The sequence below is a fragment of the Leptidea sinapis genome, chromosome 1 (assembly GCF_905404315.1).
Source record: "Leptidea sinapis chromosome 1, ilLepSina1.1, whole genome shotgun sequence".
In the NCBI taxonomy this organism is placed as follows: domain Eukaryota; kingdom Metazoa; phylum Arthropoda; class Insecta; order Lepidoptera; family Pieridae; genus Leptidea; species Leptidea sinapis.
The window spans coordinates 1,321,818-1,339,735 of NC_066265.1; the positions used below are offsets into that span (position 1 = coordinate 1,321,818).

At 37.0% G+C, this 17,918-nt stretch overlaps 1 protein-coding gene across 5 annotated transcripts in view; it reads right to left on the reverse strand.

Moving 5' to 3' along the window:
- Nucleotides 1-617: 617 nt before the first annotated feature.
- LOC126979892 (RYamide receptor-like) overlaps nt 618-17,918 on the reverse strand; it is a 55,340-nt gene continuing 38,039 nt past the window's right edge. For all 5 annotated transcript variants that reach the window (XM_050829473.1, XM_050829506.1, XM_050829497.1 and 2 more), the window contains 6 exons: nt 9,994-10,635; nt 8,426-8,624; nt 5,948-6,016; nt 3,268-3,426; nt 1,938-2,022; nt 618-1,285 (listed from right to left, as the gene is read on the reverse strand). In XM_050829473.1, coding sequence (XP_050685430.1) covers nt 1,143-1,285; nt 1,938-2,022; nt 3,268-3,426; nt 5,948-6,016; nt 8,426-8,624; nt 9,994-10,580 — 1,242 coding nt within the window. In that variant the 5' untranslated portion in view covers nt 10,581-10,635 and the 3' untranslated portion in view covers nt 618-1,142. The remainder of the gene's footprint in view (nt 1,286-1,937; nt 2,023-3,267; nt 3,427-5,947; nt 6,017-8,425; nt 8,625-9,993; nt 10,636-17,918) is intronic.

Here is a 17,918-nt window from a genome sequence, read left to right on the forward strand (position 1 = left end):
TTGCTTGGGCGCAAAAAAAAAAAAAATCATATCTTCCATATATCTTCCACATATTCCTCACAGTCAAGCAGTTGTTTTATTTAATCGCCAAACGCTCAGTCTCTAAAATCGGTTTACGGTAAATACTAAATTATATGTAAGAATTAATCTCTGATTTGCTAAATGATCTCATAAGATCGGTAACGGTATGGAAGCTATATTTTATCTCAATGAAATGGATACTGGGCTCAATTGGCTCCTACTGATGGAGATTTTTAAGAGTCAACACAGATATTCAACGTTTACCAGCTTCCAAGGATAGAATGCCAAACATTAGTGTGCAAGCAATACTCGTATCTACTCACGGTGATGAGAGCGCAATTGCAGTGGTGTTCAGAATTTTATGGTTGTCAAGAATTGTGCGGCACTACATTGTAATGAGCAGGATGTATCATTTACCATTAAATGGCCTTGCTCGCCTTGTCAATTCTCATTAAATAATAACATTAATATATTATTAGCTAGTTTAGAATTTCGCAATGGTTACCACAAACATTTAAACCCCCATACGGATACGATTATAATTGCTTGTATGTAGTGCTTATTAATGACGGAGTAAGGTGAATAAAACAATATAGGATAAAATATAACACTTTTTTTTAATTCACAAATAATTTTGTTATAGAAGCTTATAGGTACGACACTTCCCTTTACAAGGTACATTAACCTTAACCCTATTCCAATCGCTTCCTTTTATAGTTACCCAACCGCTTGCATGCGGCCATAATAGTACCAAAAGTTTAAAATAACTACACTTAAATAGACAGTTACGGGAAATTTCCCGTGATTTTCATGTGATGATCATTCATTATATATTATACGAGAACACATCATCGTAGACACAGAAAAACTATTCCTGGTAATAAACAAAAAATACATTGTATAAATGTATTATTATGAAAAAAAAAACCCCCGCTGTGTTTGTTGCACCCGTTCTTCTCAGGTCTGAGGCATTGTTTTTGGAATGGGTGGTAGTTTTTGACTTTCAATAACTGATGTCACATATTATTTTGAATAAAAATATTTGAATTAGAATTTAAATTTGTATTAGAGGGTAATTGTAAAAAGGGTAATTATACACTAGTCAGAGTCGAACTCAATAGTTATCGAAAACTTGATCGGACTGAAAGAGCTCTTACTGGCGGATGCGTTCTTCGAGCTGATTGTACAGATCCGCTTGTACGCTGAGATCTGAGACTTGTACTGGTCGTACCGCGACGAGTTATCCTGTTGGCTCCAATTAAATCTGTGAACAATACACTATATTAGCTATGTACTACATTGAATCTATACTACAATACAGTAAGAGAACAGTAGCTTAACTCAGTGGTTCACTTGAAATTTATACCCACATCTGGGTGGATCGCTAGGGTAGGTACATACAACAAGATTGCCGAAGCGGAAGCGCGGCTCAACGCAGCTAATTTAACTCGGTCTGCGACCAGTCTCGGCGGCATACGGCATGGCACTCAAATATTTTGTTAACTGCCTTCAAAAAGGAACTAGTTTCTCAATTCGATCGGTATTTTTTTTTATGTATGTACACCGATTACGCTGAGATTAATTATCCGAAGTATGTAATTCTTCTTTAGTTCGATGCGGAATAGATGCCATTTGGTCCTATAAAAATTTTTCCTAGTTTGGCCCACTGGTTTTCATTTTATGGAAATTTTTTATGAAATTTTTTATCTACGTGGATGACATCATTGTTTTGACTTCTCAAGATTGCTTAGCGGCCGTGTAAATCATGTTGTGTATGTGTGAGTGCGTCGATTCGAGTTTAGTGCACCTATTCTTTCAGGCCTGAGGCATATCTATATAATATAGATTTTGTATGAAGAAATATGATTCGGATAGGATAACAATTTTATTTAGAGCTGTGCGTAGTACGGACTTACCCGACATAGGCAATCCATCGCCACTACACCTGGGACGAGTGTCTGCAATGGCGTCCATATTGGAACGAAGCAAACAACTAATAGCCTGGAATGATACACATTACTATGCGCAATTTGTCACTCAAGAAAGTATTTGAAATTTACGTTTGAAACAATGACGTTCTATATATACTTATAGACAAATCACGTCGAATAAAAAATTGCAATTAAAATATTTTGGGGGTATTTTTTGTTTTCGAGAGGAGGAAAATACATTTACGTATTGAAGGGGGCGAAAACTCGAGTCCGACATATGGGCCCCGAAGCGAGGCTCATATGTCGGAATCGAGTGTCCGCATAAGCGGACACCCCCTACCGACTAAATACATCCTCTATGCTGTTAGCCCTGAAGGCTTTTACAGCGACATAGGACTTTGGCCGTGGAGGCCGCATAGACTATGCAACAACAGTCGCGGGGCGTCTCCTATGGAAAATAGATTACCATTAATTCTAAGACTTGTCAAACATTCATATAAAATATTATAAAATCGATCTAGCCGTTTTGGAGGAGTATGGATTGAACCCTGATGCCAAACGGCATCATTATTTTATACATTTGGGTGTCAAATGTGTGTACGTTATGTCACCTGATTAGGTATAATAGTACCGGCGCCAATTTTCTCTTCCAACAAGGAAGGAATGACAGAAACAACTTTTCATTTCACAGTTTGAAGAAAATTCCGCTTTGTGGAGGAACGCCAAATGAACCTTCAAATTGTGACAATCCAGGAGCTGAAATCTATACTTTAAATATTTGAAATCTTATCGGTAAGGCGTATAATTCACCGTGACACCATACGGACACCAGAATCATGACGCGTCCGAGTCAGTCGCGCCACCAAATTCCATTGGGGCAGGCTCCTTTGCTTCGGATGCTGGCTAGATTATGGGTACCACAACGGCGCCTATTGCTGCTGTGTAGCAGTAATGTGTCAACATTATTGTGTTTCGGTCTGAAGGGCGCCGTAGCTAGTGAAATTACTGGGCAAATGGCACTTGATATCTTATGTCTCAAGATGACGAGCGTAGTTGTAATGCCGCTCAGAATTTTTGGATTTTTCAATAAACTTGAGCGTCGCTGCAATGTTATGCTCAATGCTCAGGGCATATTAGTTACCATCAGCTGAACGTCCCGCTCGTCTCGTCCCTTAATTTCATAAAAAAAATTGGTTGCGCAACCAAACTTACTCCAGGTAAGTAACTCCCTATACAGTTGTATATATTTTTTCTTTAAGGAATCTTGCTGTGCGAGAAACTGCTCATATTTAATTCAGTAGTTACTCGCTCTTACCTGTTGAAATCCTCGTCGATATCTGGAGTTCATGTAACAGTATATGACGGGGTTGTAGCAGCAGTGTGACATAGCCAGCCAGTGGGCGGCAAACCACACGTACGGCATTCCGGGCCACATAGCCCACTCCATGTCCTGCTCATGAATTGTCCAGAGAATCTACAAATTGCCAAAAAAAAGTGTGTGTGTACTTATGTATGCACGCAAGAAGTTTTACTTCTTAGGCCTAACAAAGCAAAAATCCTTAAAATTATTTTTTCCTCGTGCTATTCTACGTGTGTAGAAAAAATAATAATGTAAAAATCTTGCAACAATGGCTTTGACAATTGATTATTAAATAACGAATACGGCTGTACGGGATTGAACCCTTTGCCTATCCTAATAATGGACGAAGAAACCAAAAACAAAATAACGAATGTCGCAAACGTCAGAAAATTTTAGGAACCAACTTCACTTTTGTGTTACAGTGATGCGAACGCTTCCTTAAATTTCACTCTCGTCATTTTTTCATAACGCGGCTAGTAAAGTATAACTTCAAAATATTATTTGCGTTACTGCTGCTACTATAATTTTTGGAGGAGAATCATTAGATTATTTTCAACCTCATAGATATCTTTTAAGATGTTTTTCGTAGTATCTAAAGCCCCTCCCATTAGTCAAAGACAAATATTTCTAATTAAGTAGGTCCATTAACGCTTTTGGAGCACCAATTACATTTTTAGTACCTGTACCTTCTTGTAAAGCTGTTTGTTGAGAATAATTGGCAATAAATTCCACAATTCCTCGTTGAAAAGTTATATCAGTGTGAAACGATAGTTAATCAATATAATACAAGTATTATTTATTATAACAATTACATATTGTATAAAATAAAAAGAAGGTATACAATTGAAAACATAATGATCAGGAATTAAGAAACACTACAGAAACGGGTTCATCATTTAGCATTGCTGTTTGGTACGGAGTTAGTTTGGAACCACACTTTATATTATTATAGTGTAGTTTTCCAATTACAGAGCATAATGCGACTCAAGGCTGGTTTAAATGTACTAAGTAGTTAAGTAATTTACTAAATTTTAAGTGACTTATCGTGTGTAAACAGTGAATTTAGTAACAAGTTGCCACTTAAAATTTAGTGTCACTTGCGTCAAAGTAGAATAGAATTTTGTCTAATTTTCGGGTAAGTTGGTGGTCGGAGCTTATCACTTGACACGTTTGGACAGGTACAATTTAGGTAGATGCATAAGTTCGCGAATCGGTGTTGGGTCAAGAGTTCGTGTGGGTATTTCCTTGTAAAAGTGGAAGCATAAATATCTATTTCGGTATTGTGATATCCCTACTTATTTCATCTTTAATTTCGTCCAAATCCGCACTAATTAGAAAACTAAGAACAGAATTTACGACTTCCTGGCGTTGTTCATCGGCCATCTTTAGTGAACTAAAGAGCTAAACTACTTAAATATGTTTGGACACGCACTTAAACTCAAGTCACTTAAGATTTACTTAAAATTAAGTCGACTACTTATCTACGCGTAATTCAGCCTTCAGTGCCGCACAATGCCGAATTATGCTGATGTTTAATTGGCACGTGAATTCGTTTTCAAATGTACCAGCAGAGTGCGCTAAGTTCAGTGTTGAGAAAAAAATTAATAGAGTTAGCAACCTAATAATAAAATAAGATGTTGTCTTCTTCATTTTGATTGTAATATGTTCTTTTCCAAGAAAACATTTATTATTGGCTGCTTTATTTAATGATTCGATCAAACCATTGCAATATTGACAAAAGTTTATTTCTGTAAAATCAATGTTTACTATTATTGTGTTGCGAATTGCATTTGAATAATATCTGACCAATCAGTACGCTCGACGTCTCACACTGCTAAGTTCATTTGTAATATACATAGATTTATTATAAATAGCCGGACGACCGAGTCTTGCTCGAATTTTTAACAATGCACAAAACTTTAACAAAAAGAAAACTTATCATCTGATATGGATACGAACCGGGGTCTTCTGCTTTCCGGATCACCCAATGTTCCATCTGAGCTATTATAGTGGCGAAATTTACCTTTGTGTTCTAATGTTCCTCATTGAAACACGGATAAATCTACATTTTTTTAAATTGACCTAATTATCTAGCTAGATCGATTTATCGCCCTCGGAATTCCCTTTATACTAAATTTTATGAAAATCGCTGGTGCCGTTTCCGAGATTCAGATTATAAATTTATATATACAAGAATTGCTCGTTTAAATTTATAAGATGTCCATGTGACATTACAATGACACTAAAAGCAGGCCGTTAAATTGTAAGAAATGAAGTCGATTGACAATCTACCGGTAAATTACAATATCACTAGTGAAATTATAATATAACAGCTTTGAGAATATACCTGCGACATATACATCACTTGCTATGAAGTACCAAGGCAACATAACATCAAACATGCTTAAAACTTTGTCCACTCATGAAGCTTCGAATTAATTAATAATTACATTGAAGGAGCAAATTACTGTTCTTTATTGTCAATTGTCAATTTTCGAGAATAAATTGACATTTCACATCACTATTATAATATTTCAAAACGGCCATCATAGCGTGCCGCTAGTATAGTATCGTTCACTGTGTATGCATGTTACGGGCAAGGGTGTTGAAAATTTATTTAATTGAAATTACTTACGATAAATACGTTGAGAGGAAGCCAGCACACGGTGAACACCACAACTACAGTCACCATCATCCTTATCATCTATATAATAAAAAGAATATCTGCTGCAGTAACTGCACTTTTAATGATAAAGTAAAAAAATCGATAATATTTTTTTTAGAAAGAAACAATTCGTGAATTCTCAGAATTTCACAATCGAAAAAATTCAAACATCAAAGAACACTACGAGTGGTACGGACCAGTAAAAGTAGAGTTCATATACGATTTTAGCTAGAAAACACAGAATTGTATGAAGTAAAACGCAGGAAGTTTGAGATTATCTGACTGCCTGCGGTTGAAAATTAACGAGGAAGAGTTTATTGTTGACTTCTTCGCATATTAAGTAGAAGAGTTAGAGGGTGAAACGGCCCCGACATACGCTTTCTGTATTAATTGAACCCTTTGTACTGAGCGATGCTGAATACACAAAAAAAGGTAAATATTTTACTTCACAACTAACTCATATATTAGAGCCACTGATTGAGCAGCAAGCAAGGACTGATTTAAAAACAAAGGTAGTTTAAACGTCTCCAATGTGTGATTAAGTGTGTCTTGTTTTTAATCAGAAACAAAATTGTGTACTTTTTTTGCAGGTATGAAATCCCGTATCAGGTACTTATGAAATCCCTTCATCGAAATAAAACCGCATACTCGTAAATATATAGCAGTCATCTGCCTTCCCGTGGGGCAATTTACTGTTGAATAATATACGGATTATTTAAAAACTTCACAAGTAGTAACTGTTCTAAGTCTATCTCAGAGAGGATGTAAGTACTGTAATATGAGGCGGGACTCCCTAAGTAAAAATTGAAATTTAGTTCAATATGAAACGTGTAGTCATTTGATATAAGTTTGACATATAAGTAATTACAGTATGGTGATTGTCGACGAAATACAATTCGGGTAAGTTTGAACGCGAACAGTTCCTTAAAACGTAGTGGATTTTGGCTATCTCCATTTTTTACAAGCTTATAGCCGTCATCTGTTAATCTATCAATGACTACACGTTTCATACAATCGAGTGAATCGCTTTTTTCTTAGAGTTTCGCTAGGTTGGCTAAAGTCTAAGCGGTAGCTATAAGCGGTAGACGACTAACGTCGGTATTTACTATGTATCATTGAAAAATTCAAATTCACAACAAAAAAAGTGGACTTTTGAAATTGAAAACGTTACATGGGCAGTCAGTCATATGTTACTAAAACAGGCACAGATAACTTGATGGTGATCGCGCTGTATTTTGTTGTGAATGTTTGTAACATATTGTGTAGGGGCCTTGTCAGTTAAATTTTTATTCTCTTTGGTTCAAATGGAAAATTGTTCTATGGGTGCTTGAGAATATGAGATGAACGAACCATTCGAACTATTCAGAAGACTATCACTATAAAAGAGAGAGTACACTTTAAAAAAATAACAAATTGCTTAGATTTGAAAGAGCGATATCTCATGTCAATTTCCTAATATGCAAATATTGGGGTGAGCAGGTTATCAACTGTAAAGTAGATCCTGTAGATGAAGCTGCAACCTGAGAGTTGAACAAGACATTTTAGAGATTTATGAACAATACGTTACTCGAATGGTTGACTCAGTCGAAGAGCGCTCACGCAAGTTCGAGTCCCGCATCGTTTATAAATTTTGTTTTCAAATAAACTCTACAGAAAATAAATTAAATTGGTTTGGTGTATTTGTCAATGAAGGATGACTGGGAAGTGATTTTGATTACTGGTGATTTCACACGTTCACAGGTGACCGATTTTTGATCCACAAACATCGATATATAATAACCCTAGATATTAAATTCTATTCAAAACTTACACTTAAAACTGTCCGCTTCTAAATCTAATGAAAACATACTCAAATCAGATTTAGTCAATAAGTTCAAGAAATGTCACATAATGTCAAAAGTTATACTTATTACATTTTAACATTTAACACACTGGGTGTTTATAGAAGTGTCTCGAGAGGTTGAGTTTTAATGAGAAGAAGTGGCGAGAAGTTCATTGCCACTCTTAAATGTTTTTTTACAGATTCGCCATATTATTACAAAAACAATTATTATTTTAAAAACAATCCATGTGTAGCCATGCATCAACAATATTCAAACGTAATTATTATAATTATATAAAAAAAGGTATTATTTATTTTAGCCCCTTAACATCAGAAGGATTGTCTACTTTTCCTCCTGAACAAGTTAAAATAAAAATCCAATTGGCGGATGTAATTAAAATGTATGTAATTGGCGAAGCTGGCATAAACAAAAAATACGACGATACGACATGAGAAACTTACAAAAAAAAAGCGCGGATACCTTCCTTAAAGGCCGGCAACGCTCCTGTGATTCCTCTGGTGTTGCAAGAGAATGTGGGCAGTGGTGATCACTTAACACCAGGTGACCCGTACGCTTGTTTGTACTCCTTTTATATAGAAATATTTTCTATATGATCAAAATCTACCTTTCTTTTTGCCAATTGTAGACGCAAATCTCTTACAGTCTGAGCTTCACCAGGAGGTCTACCTCCCCACACCATGTGTGCAATCCTGGTGTATGTCAACACTAGTGCTGTGAGCGGTAGACCAAACTGCAGCAGCATCAAGACGCAGGAGTACTGATGACTTTGTTCTACATACTCCCACTGTTCAAGGCATACATCGCTGTAAATATACACATAATTCAATTAATTCCAGAGCTGTAAGCTTGAGCTGTGAGTTTTTGTAAGCTTATAATGCATACTACTCGGCTAAATCGAGCTAGTAAGTCTTTTGGGGCGATGTATATGCCTTTACAACAAGATCCCAGAAAATGTTCAAAACAAAAATATTATGTTATTCAAAAGAATGGTTAAAAAATGATCACACAAATTGGGAATGGAGCGACCGCCCTCAGGCTATTAAATAGTAAGTTTAATTGTACAATGTTACTTTGTAAACATATTTTTTTGATGAATAAAAAAGCCCGCTGAGTTTGTTGCGCCCGTTTTTCTCATGCCTGAGGCATTCATATTTGAATGGGTGGTAGTTTTTTAACTTTCAATATGTGACGTCACATACTATTTTGAATAAAAATATTTGAATTTGAATTTGTATTTTGATTAAACCAATTATTTTGCCTTTTGTTTCTATGCTATTCTTATGTGTATATTAAATGATGAAAATACGACACAGAGTAACTCAAGATTGCAGATAATTAATATGCTCTATATATAAGTTATTGTTTTTTTTGCTATTAAATTATGTACCATCGACAAAGTGGATCATGAATCAATTTTGTCGATGGTGCATAGATTTTCTGTGTGTTTATCAACATTTAAGAGATTTCCACCTATGTATTCAATCATCACGATATCACTCGAACCATAAGGCGGAGAGACTTGAAATTTGGTAGGAATATAGTTTTATTAGTATATGTATAATTTAAGTAAACATTTTTTAAAGTAAATGTAATGCTAATTTTAAGCAGACAACTTTTAACGGCTAAATTTCAAGACCCTGCTACATTATTTCCAGTTACATTAACATTGTTTCGGCTACATATCATATTTGATCGCGCGACTATAAAAAAAATCCACAAATCGCTCGATATTTTCACAATTTTCAACGCGTTCTAAATTGCACGTAATTCCAGGAAAACGTTCCGAACCACAATCATGTCGGAATTGGAGTTAAGAACACAAAACTGGTCACGTGATTCATATTAACAGACTTAACAAAACAATGACAGCCCTACTGTCACTCTTTAAATGACATCATGACTTAGTATCCCAACCCACATGTATGGAATACACTAATGTTTATTAAACTTTCAACACGAATTCCTTAAAATATGATGTTTGTGGCTTGGAACGTTTTTCAAGAACTACGTCAAGCAAAAGTTATTAATTTATTAATGCGATATACATATTGTTCGGGAATTATTGTAAAGCCGGCACATTAAATAACAATATTATTGCAATATTTAGCCATATTATGATTCGGTAAAAGTACAGCAAGCTTAGAGGTCTCATAAATTTGTAATTATACTTACGCCTCACAGATGTCATGCCAAGAAGTCGGTCTTTTGATATTTGAAACAACAAATATCGGCGCTGCAGTAGCACATGCGCCTGCCCATACAAAACTCACTATAAACTTCGCTGCTACACTTCCCAAACGTGGCTTCAATGGCCTCATCACAGCCAAATACCTATCTATTGATATAGCTAACAATGTATATGAACTAACAAACACAGACACGGCCTGAGAATAATTCACTACTTTACACATCACCATACCAAAAGGCCAATACCTTAACACTAGCATTGATACAAATGAAAATGGAATACACAGAATCGTCATTAGAATATCTCCAACCGCTAAGTTCATAATGAAATAATTTGTGACAGTCTTCATCCGTGGTGATGAATGGACAATAAAACACACAAGTCCATTTCCAATTAATGCTACAACAAACACTGAGCAGTACATGAAATATACAATGAGATGGAATACTGCAGATGATAAGAAATTACTTCCGTCTGTAGTACAAATTTCATTAAGCGTGTTTTCAGTTGCATTTGGCTCATTAAATACATCTCCTGTAAAATTACGACTTTCATTGTAAGCTTGCAACATAATGATGATGAAATGCCATTACCCTCCCAGCTCCTCTGATCTATTTTTCACGCATCTGTAACAAAAGATTACCTTAATATGACGATCGATAATTTGAATTTCAAAAGTAAGATTTTTCGGTCGATAAGATTACTACTATTATGCACTATCAGAGTTATATTTTACCTTACAAATCCTAGTCTTTTCGACTAGCTATGTAGGAAGCTAGCGACCGACGTAAATCGTTTAATGTAAAGAACTTTATCGACCTATATATTGTGAATAGTGACTTTGGGCAGTTCCTTTTTACTTTTTAGGATACTTTTAAAATAATACACATACAAACTGCTCTTTGCGCTGCTGGCAGCGCTCTTCATATTATACAGCGCATATACCTTGTCATTGTAGACAGTCTCTTTAATAATATTTCCCTGTGAACTTTAATCTCCCATTTCATCTCCATGTAGGTCAAAGTAAAAAAATACTCGAATAAATGTTAATAAATTATTTATATCGAGTGGCGTAATTTAAAGTTTAATGATTTTATCTTCGATAATAACGAATTTCCATACAAACTGCCATCCCCTATTTCAACCCCTCCATTTATTTTTTTTGCAATAAAAGGTAGCAAATTTCCCTTTTAAGGTCTAGTCTATCTCTGTGCTGTTGTCTGAAAGTTTTATTAAAATCGTTTCGGTTATAGATGTGAGTCAACTGTTGGTTGAGTCAGGGGCGTGCATTCCATATATGCCTTTAGGCATTGCCTACCTCGTTATGAAAGTATTAAATAAAATAAATAAATACAGTTACTCAATATATAATAAAAATAAAATATGAAATAATAAAGTTGATTAAGGTGCTTCCGTTATTCTATAACCAAACTTCTATTGAACACCGACTCATTCAATATTTCCTTACGCTAGAAATACATACTACATTCGTACGGTAGGCAGTCCCAAAAATGCCTATACGACGCAACGAGTATTTCATAGATCTTATTTAGAAAAGTATTGGTCACAGTTAAACGATATTCAGCAATGTATGGGCGGCTAGGTAGGCATGCCTACTTACGATTTGTAGAGAGATAAACCGATTACCCCACATCTGTCTCACTTCCTCCATATTAGGAGTTTATGGCTATTTCGCTTTTTTGTCTTCGTGAGAATCAGTAGATTAAATAGGTATATTCATTGATTAATAATTAATATTTTATTTTTATTATAGTTCACTCCGTCATCCGTGACCCGTGATTAAAAGTTGATGTGTGATTTGTGTTTAAAATAGGTATTGGTCTTAAAAATATAAGTAATAGATAAATTAAATTTGTGTGCCGGTTATGATATAGGTAACTACAGTTTCAATAATAAATAAAATAAAAAATTTTTCTTTTAATAGACCAGTACTTTTACGAGTAATGTTCAAGCATTTTTGAGATATTTGTGTTGGTGAAAAATTACCGTTCGACCGACCCATAACTAATGTTATAGTAATCAAAACAAGTTACAGCCCGAAAAAACCGGCAAAAGAAGTGGTAAGTGAATTTATAGATATATATATCAAGTAGGCATAATAATATTATCTCGAAAAGCTAAGGAATAGTATTAAAATTATAATATGAACTAAGAAGCCGACAGCGCTTTTTTGAAACCACAAACGTTTCAAAATAATATTACTTTATTAAGAGTTTTCAATAATAATTAAAGGTATAAATATTATCATAAACGCATGAAATTTTAGATTTGTGAGTAAATGGCGGCAAAAATGAAAATATGTGTAATCTTAGAATTTTACTATCAAATATTTTTTGTTAAATGAACAGGCATGGTTAGGTTATTGAGATAAAATAAGAAAGCAGTTTAAGGTATACTTGTTCCTTGAATGACACAAACTCTAATATTAGGTTGATCATATTTGGTTTGCCCTGTACTTTTCCCGGGGCGTAAACGGAATAGCCCCAGGCCCATGGGTGTCGTAAGAGGCGACTAAGGGCTTTTTAGAAGTGGGAGAGTCACGCTGCCGTCTTTTGACGTCAGCAATCGGGCCAGACTCGTCCGGGTTAATTACCACACTCACGCAGAATACCGGCGTGAAGTAGCGGCCTAATGCCGCTATGTTTCGCATAGGTTAGTGTCGAGGACCGGTGGCCATTGTTTACATAGTTTACATTGGCGTATGGTCTGTCCCAATTGGTTGAGTCGCCAACGTGGCTCCCGGATGTGGATAGCCACAAGGCGTCCTTACCGGATCTTCTGCTGACTACACATCCTGATGGTTACCAGGTCTTTGTCGACGACCCTCTCGGAACGTGCGACCATTGCCTGGTCAGGAGTGTAGTGCCTATCCGACGCCAACGTCGCAGACCACCAGCGACCCGCCGCGTTTGGCACTACAAGTCAGCAGATTGGGATAGGATGCGTTCCTTTTTTGCATCCTACCCTTGGGGCAGGGTTTGTTTCCTCTTAAGCCATAACCCTCTAAGTCCATGCCGCCGTTGCACATGAGGAATGACACCCTGGCCCATACGGCAAAAGAGAAAGCCGATCTCTTGTGCACTCTTTTCGCCTCCAACTCGACTCTTGACGACAACGGAAAAACACCGCCGACCATCCCGCGGTGTCAGAGCTCTATGCCTGAAGTACAGTTCAGACAAAAAACTGTTAGGCGAGCTCTGTTTTCGTTGGACGTCAGGAAGTCGAGCGGGCCGGATGGCATTTCTCCAATCGTGCTCAGAACGTGTGCCCCTGAGTTGACGCCGGTGCTAACGCGTTTATTCCGGCACTCTTATTCTGAAGGCGTAGTCCCTGAATCATGGAAGTCTGCCCTTGTCCATCCGATCCAAAAAAAAGGAGACAGTTCGGATCCGGCAAACTACAGGCCTATTGCCATCACCTCCCTGCTCTCCTAAATCATGGAGAGCATAATTAGCCGTCAGCTCTTGGTATACCTAGAGGGTCACGAGTTGATCAACGACCGACAATACGAGTTTCGCCATGGTCGGTCGGCAGGTGATCTTCTGGTATACCTGACACATAGATGGGCTGCGGCTATTGAAAGCAAGGGGGAAGGCCTGGCAGTTAGCCTGGATATAGCGACGGCCTTTGATCGTGTATGGCACAAGGCGCTCCTCTCCAAACTTCCATCATTTGGGCTTCCCGAGAGCTTATGCAAGTGGACCTCCAGCTTCCTCACTGGGCGTAGCATACAGGTCGTTGTCGACGGATATTGCTCGAACCCGAAGCCCGTGAATTCTGCAGTGCCCCAAGGCTGTGTGCTGTCTCCCACGCTGTTTCTTCTGCATATCAATGATATGTTGGACACCTCCAACATTCATTGCTATGCAGACGACAGCACTGGTGATGCCATATACACGGGCCATGCAGGTCTCTCTCGGGAAATCGTCGACCAGGCCGGAAGAAACTTGTGTCTTCTATCGAGTCCTCTCTTGAGAAGGTCGCGGGATGCGGAAAATTTAACCTTGTCCAATGCAACCCCCAGAAGACTCAAGTTTGCGCGTTTACCACTAAAAAAAAACCATTTGTCGTATCACCGCTCTTCGACAACACTTCCCTCAAAGCCTCGCCTAGTATCGGAATACTGGGTCTCGAAATCTCGAGCGATTGCCAATTTCGTGGTCATCTGGAAGGCAAAGCCAAATTGGCTTCAAAAAAACTGGACGTCATTAATAGGGCACGGCAATACTTCAAGCCGGCCCACATACTAGCGCTCAACAAAGCGCAGGTCCGGCCACACATGGAGTATTGCTGTCATCTCTGGTCTGGCGCACCCCAGTATCAGCTCGATCCATTTGACCGCGTGCAACGCAGAGCAGCTCGAATTGTCGAGGACCCAGTGCTCTGTGAACGGCTGGATCACTTGGCGTTGCGTAGAGACGTCGCTTCATTGTGTGTCTTCTACCGCATTTATCACGGGGAGTGTTCCGAAGAGCTGTTTAACCTGATTCCTGCCGCCGAATTCCACCTTCGCACGACATGCCACAAGTTAGGATATCATCCTCACCATCTGGATGTGTGGCGGTCCTCCACAGTGCGGTATTCAAGGAGCTTTCTTCCACGTACTACAAACCTGTGGAATGAGTTTCCTTGTGCGGTGTTTCAGGGACGATACGACATGGGTACCTTCAAAAAAAGCGCGTACACCTTCCTTAAAGGCCGGCAACGCTCCTGTGATTCCTCTGGTGTTGCAAGAGATTGTGGGCGGCGGTGATCACTTAACAACAGATGACCCGTACGCTCGTTTGTTCTCCTATTCCTTAAAAAAAAAATCATATGGTACGGAAACTACTTGCGAAACTCAAACAACTCCAGTTTGTAGATTTCAAAACCTGGTACTGTCAGACTAGAGCGCGGTTCTACGACTAGTTAGAGCTACAGTGCTTACCTGGCTAGAAAACCAATGCACGCCACTGGGTTGAGTGATTAGGTACTGATGCAAACCCTTTTGACAAAATCAAAATTTGCACATATCTGTTTTCTTTTTCAGATGCGCAAAATAGATGCGACATGGAAACCAAAAAATTTTCTCCCGTCCATTCTGTCTTAATTGTATCATGTTTATAAGATCAATAAACCCATAATACATCTTGGCCACTATCCATATCAACACAATTATTCCTTGCTACAGGACTCGTATATTATTATGGGGCATTTCGGCCGATATTAATACTGTCTTTGTGCTGCAGAATCAGGACTATTCATGCTATTTATAACATAAATTCTAAAGAATCATTAAGGGAAAAATTTAAAGAATTAAACATTTTTAACTGTCTCAATACATTTTTGACTATTTTTCTGTATGTTTATAAGCGAGTAGTACAGTACACATTTAGTAGAAACTGCGACGATCATAATGTTTAAATGCGGAAAAATCATAAACTTGTTATGCCTACCACTCGGTTAAAGTCAAGTTAGTAAGTCATTTATTTGGCGATGTATATTCTTTCACAACATGATCTCAGAAAATGTACAAAACAAATGTGTTACGAAATTTAAAAGAATTGTTAAAATATGTTGTTTATGTGGTAAAGTTTACTATAACATAAATTACTTTCTTAATAATATCACAGACCAGCTATTAAAGGCCGGCAACGCTCCTGTGATTCCTCTGGTGTTGCAAGAGAAAGTGGACGGCGGTGATCAATTAACACCAGGTGACAAGTACGCTCGTTTTTTCTCCTTTTCCTTAAAAAAATGGTAGAATAAATATAAAGATTATTGGCTGTATATAAATACTTTTTATATGTACAATAAAGCATAGACTACAAATCTTTGTTACAATAATAACTCAACATGACTAATAGTACATTTCAGCTTGTAATTCTCATGGCAAAGGTACAAAATATGATGTAGAGCCTCTATTATGACGTCATCCTTGAAGGGTGATTTGCTAAATATTTAACGGGAGGCGCAAAATAATTTTCGTCAAACTCTAATAATGTTACAAAAATATTTCACTAAGGGGCCTGATAAATTGTTTCAAAGATATTTAATATCTGAATTAGAGTGTGATGAAAATTTATTAGCTAAAGTGTGTAGTTTGTTAACAGTTTCTCATTTAGCTTCACAAGTTAGGAAAAGGCGTGGAGTTAACAGAACAGAGAACTAGCCATAATTAACAATGCTGTGTTTTGAACAGGATACAGATAATTAATTCACTATCCGTTTTTGGTAAGCGATTACTCGCTTAAAATCATAAATTATTAAGAATATTGACTCGAAGAATAAACCCTCAGAAAAAAGCAGCTTGAAAAAGATTTGCATCAAACTTCCAAATTCGTGACATGGTTTGATGTCAGCATAACTATTATGCTGAACCAAATCCATCAAAAAGAGCTTAAAAACTACAGAATTTGAGTTCGGGTCCCGAGGATTTACCGCAAAGTCATTCCTGTGGATAGTTAAAGCCAGAAATGTATATATAACGACGGAGAATTACTATCTACCATAAAAAAAATATTGAACATTCTCCAGTACAAAACAACAATTTTATACTTTAACCTCACATATTTTCACGAGACTTTTTCTGAAAGATAATTCATGCTAAAATAAGTAACCTAAACTACTACACGAAATTCACGCACGAAAAATATACGCAGTTAGAGTCGTAGGCGACGTAAATTAAGAGATCATAAAAATTATAATTTACATTTTGTGCGTTAGTAATGTTCAGACGTAAACAAAGTAATTAAAAATACTCTGCGACTCGGGTGAAATTCCCCAAAAAACAGCACGACTAAACACTCGTAATTTGCCCTTTTTATGGCAACAAGAAACACCTTTCATACGCTACGCTGACGCTAACTGCCTTACGTGCTGCAGGGACGCTGTTATGTGATAAAATTAGGAAGGGTACTGTGGAACATTCCATTTAAAAGAACCGCAAATTAATTTCATAAAAGCACAGGGGATCAGTGGTAGCATTATGATTTTCTCTCAGACAAAAAAATATACATAGTAAAGTAGTAATAATTATTTGCAGAGATTTTTCGTAGTAGTTTTATAGTGCCATCAACAAAATTGATTGATGTCCCAATTTGCTAATAAAAATCATGAAAACAGGTTTATATTTGTACGAAAGGATTGTATTTTGAAAAGATTATGTATTTACAATTAGGTACGATCACGGACGAGTAAAAAAGAAAGACTCCGCGCCGTGATATTAGCAAGTGAAGCACCGCTATGTTAGTGTGTGTGCGGTTACGGGAGATACTTGTTAAACAATTTTTTCTCTCTTAAATAATCATATATGGCTACAAATACTTATAAAGTATCGTTTTTACACTTTTTCACAACGCACGACAGCATTTTTAAAATATTTTATTGAGACGCAAACTAATCTGTCACAGACGATGACAATTCTCATAATGGCCGCCTATCGGCCTGTAGTAGTGTAAGTGTGTGCGTAGGGCCATGTATTTACACGTTAATCGGTTAGTTTTTGTGCTACACTGTCACTCCATGTCACCTTACATAACAATGTAAGGTGACATGGAGTCCTTATTTTTTTACTAGTCCGTAGGAAATGACAGTATCGTTGAACTCCTGAATAGAACCGAGAATGCTAGCCGTATTAGGGCTTATTAGAATCTTGACATTTCCTCTCTCATATAAAATAAATACCCTTTCCTTTGACTGTAACAATAGTGTCTTTAGTAACTCCTTATCATTTTACTTTTAATGTATAAATGTTAATTCTCTTTCTGTAAATATTTTTTTGCGAATGAATTGTGTTGAACTCAAAGCAATCGTTAAGTAGAATCAGACTTATCTTGATGTGTGTCAATCTTCGTTTTCCTGTTATCGTTTCCTGAAGTTTTGTATGTCTGTCTGGAGGCTTATCTCC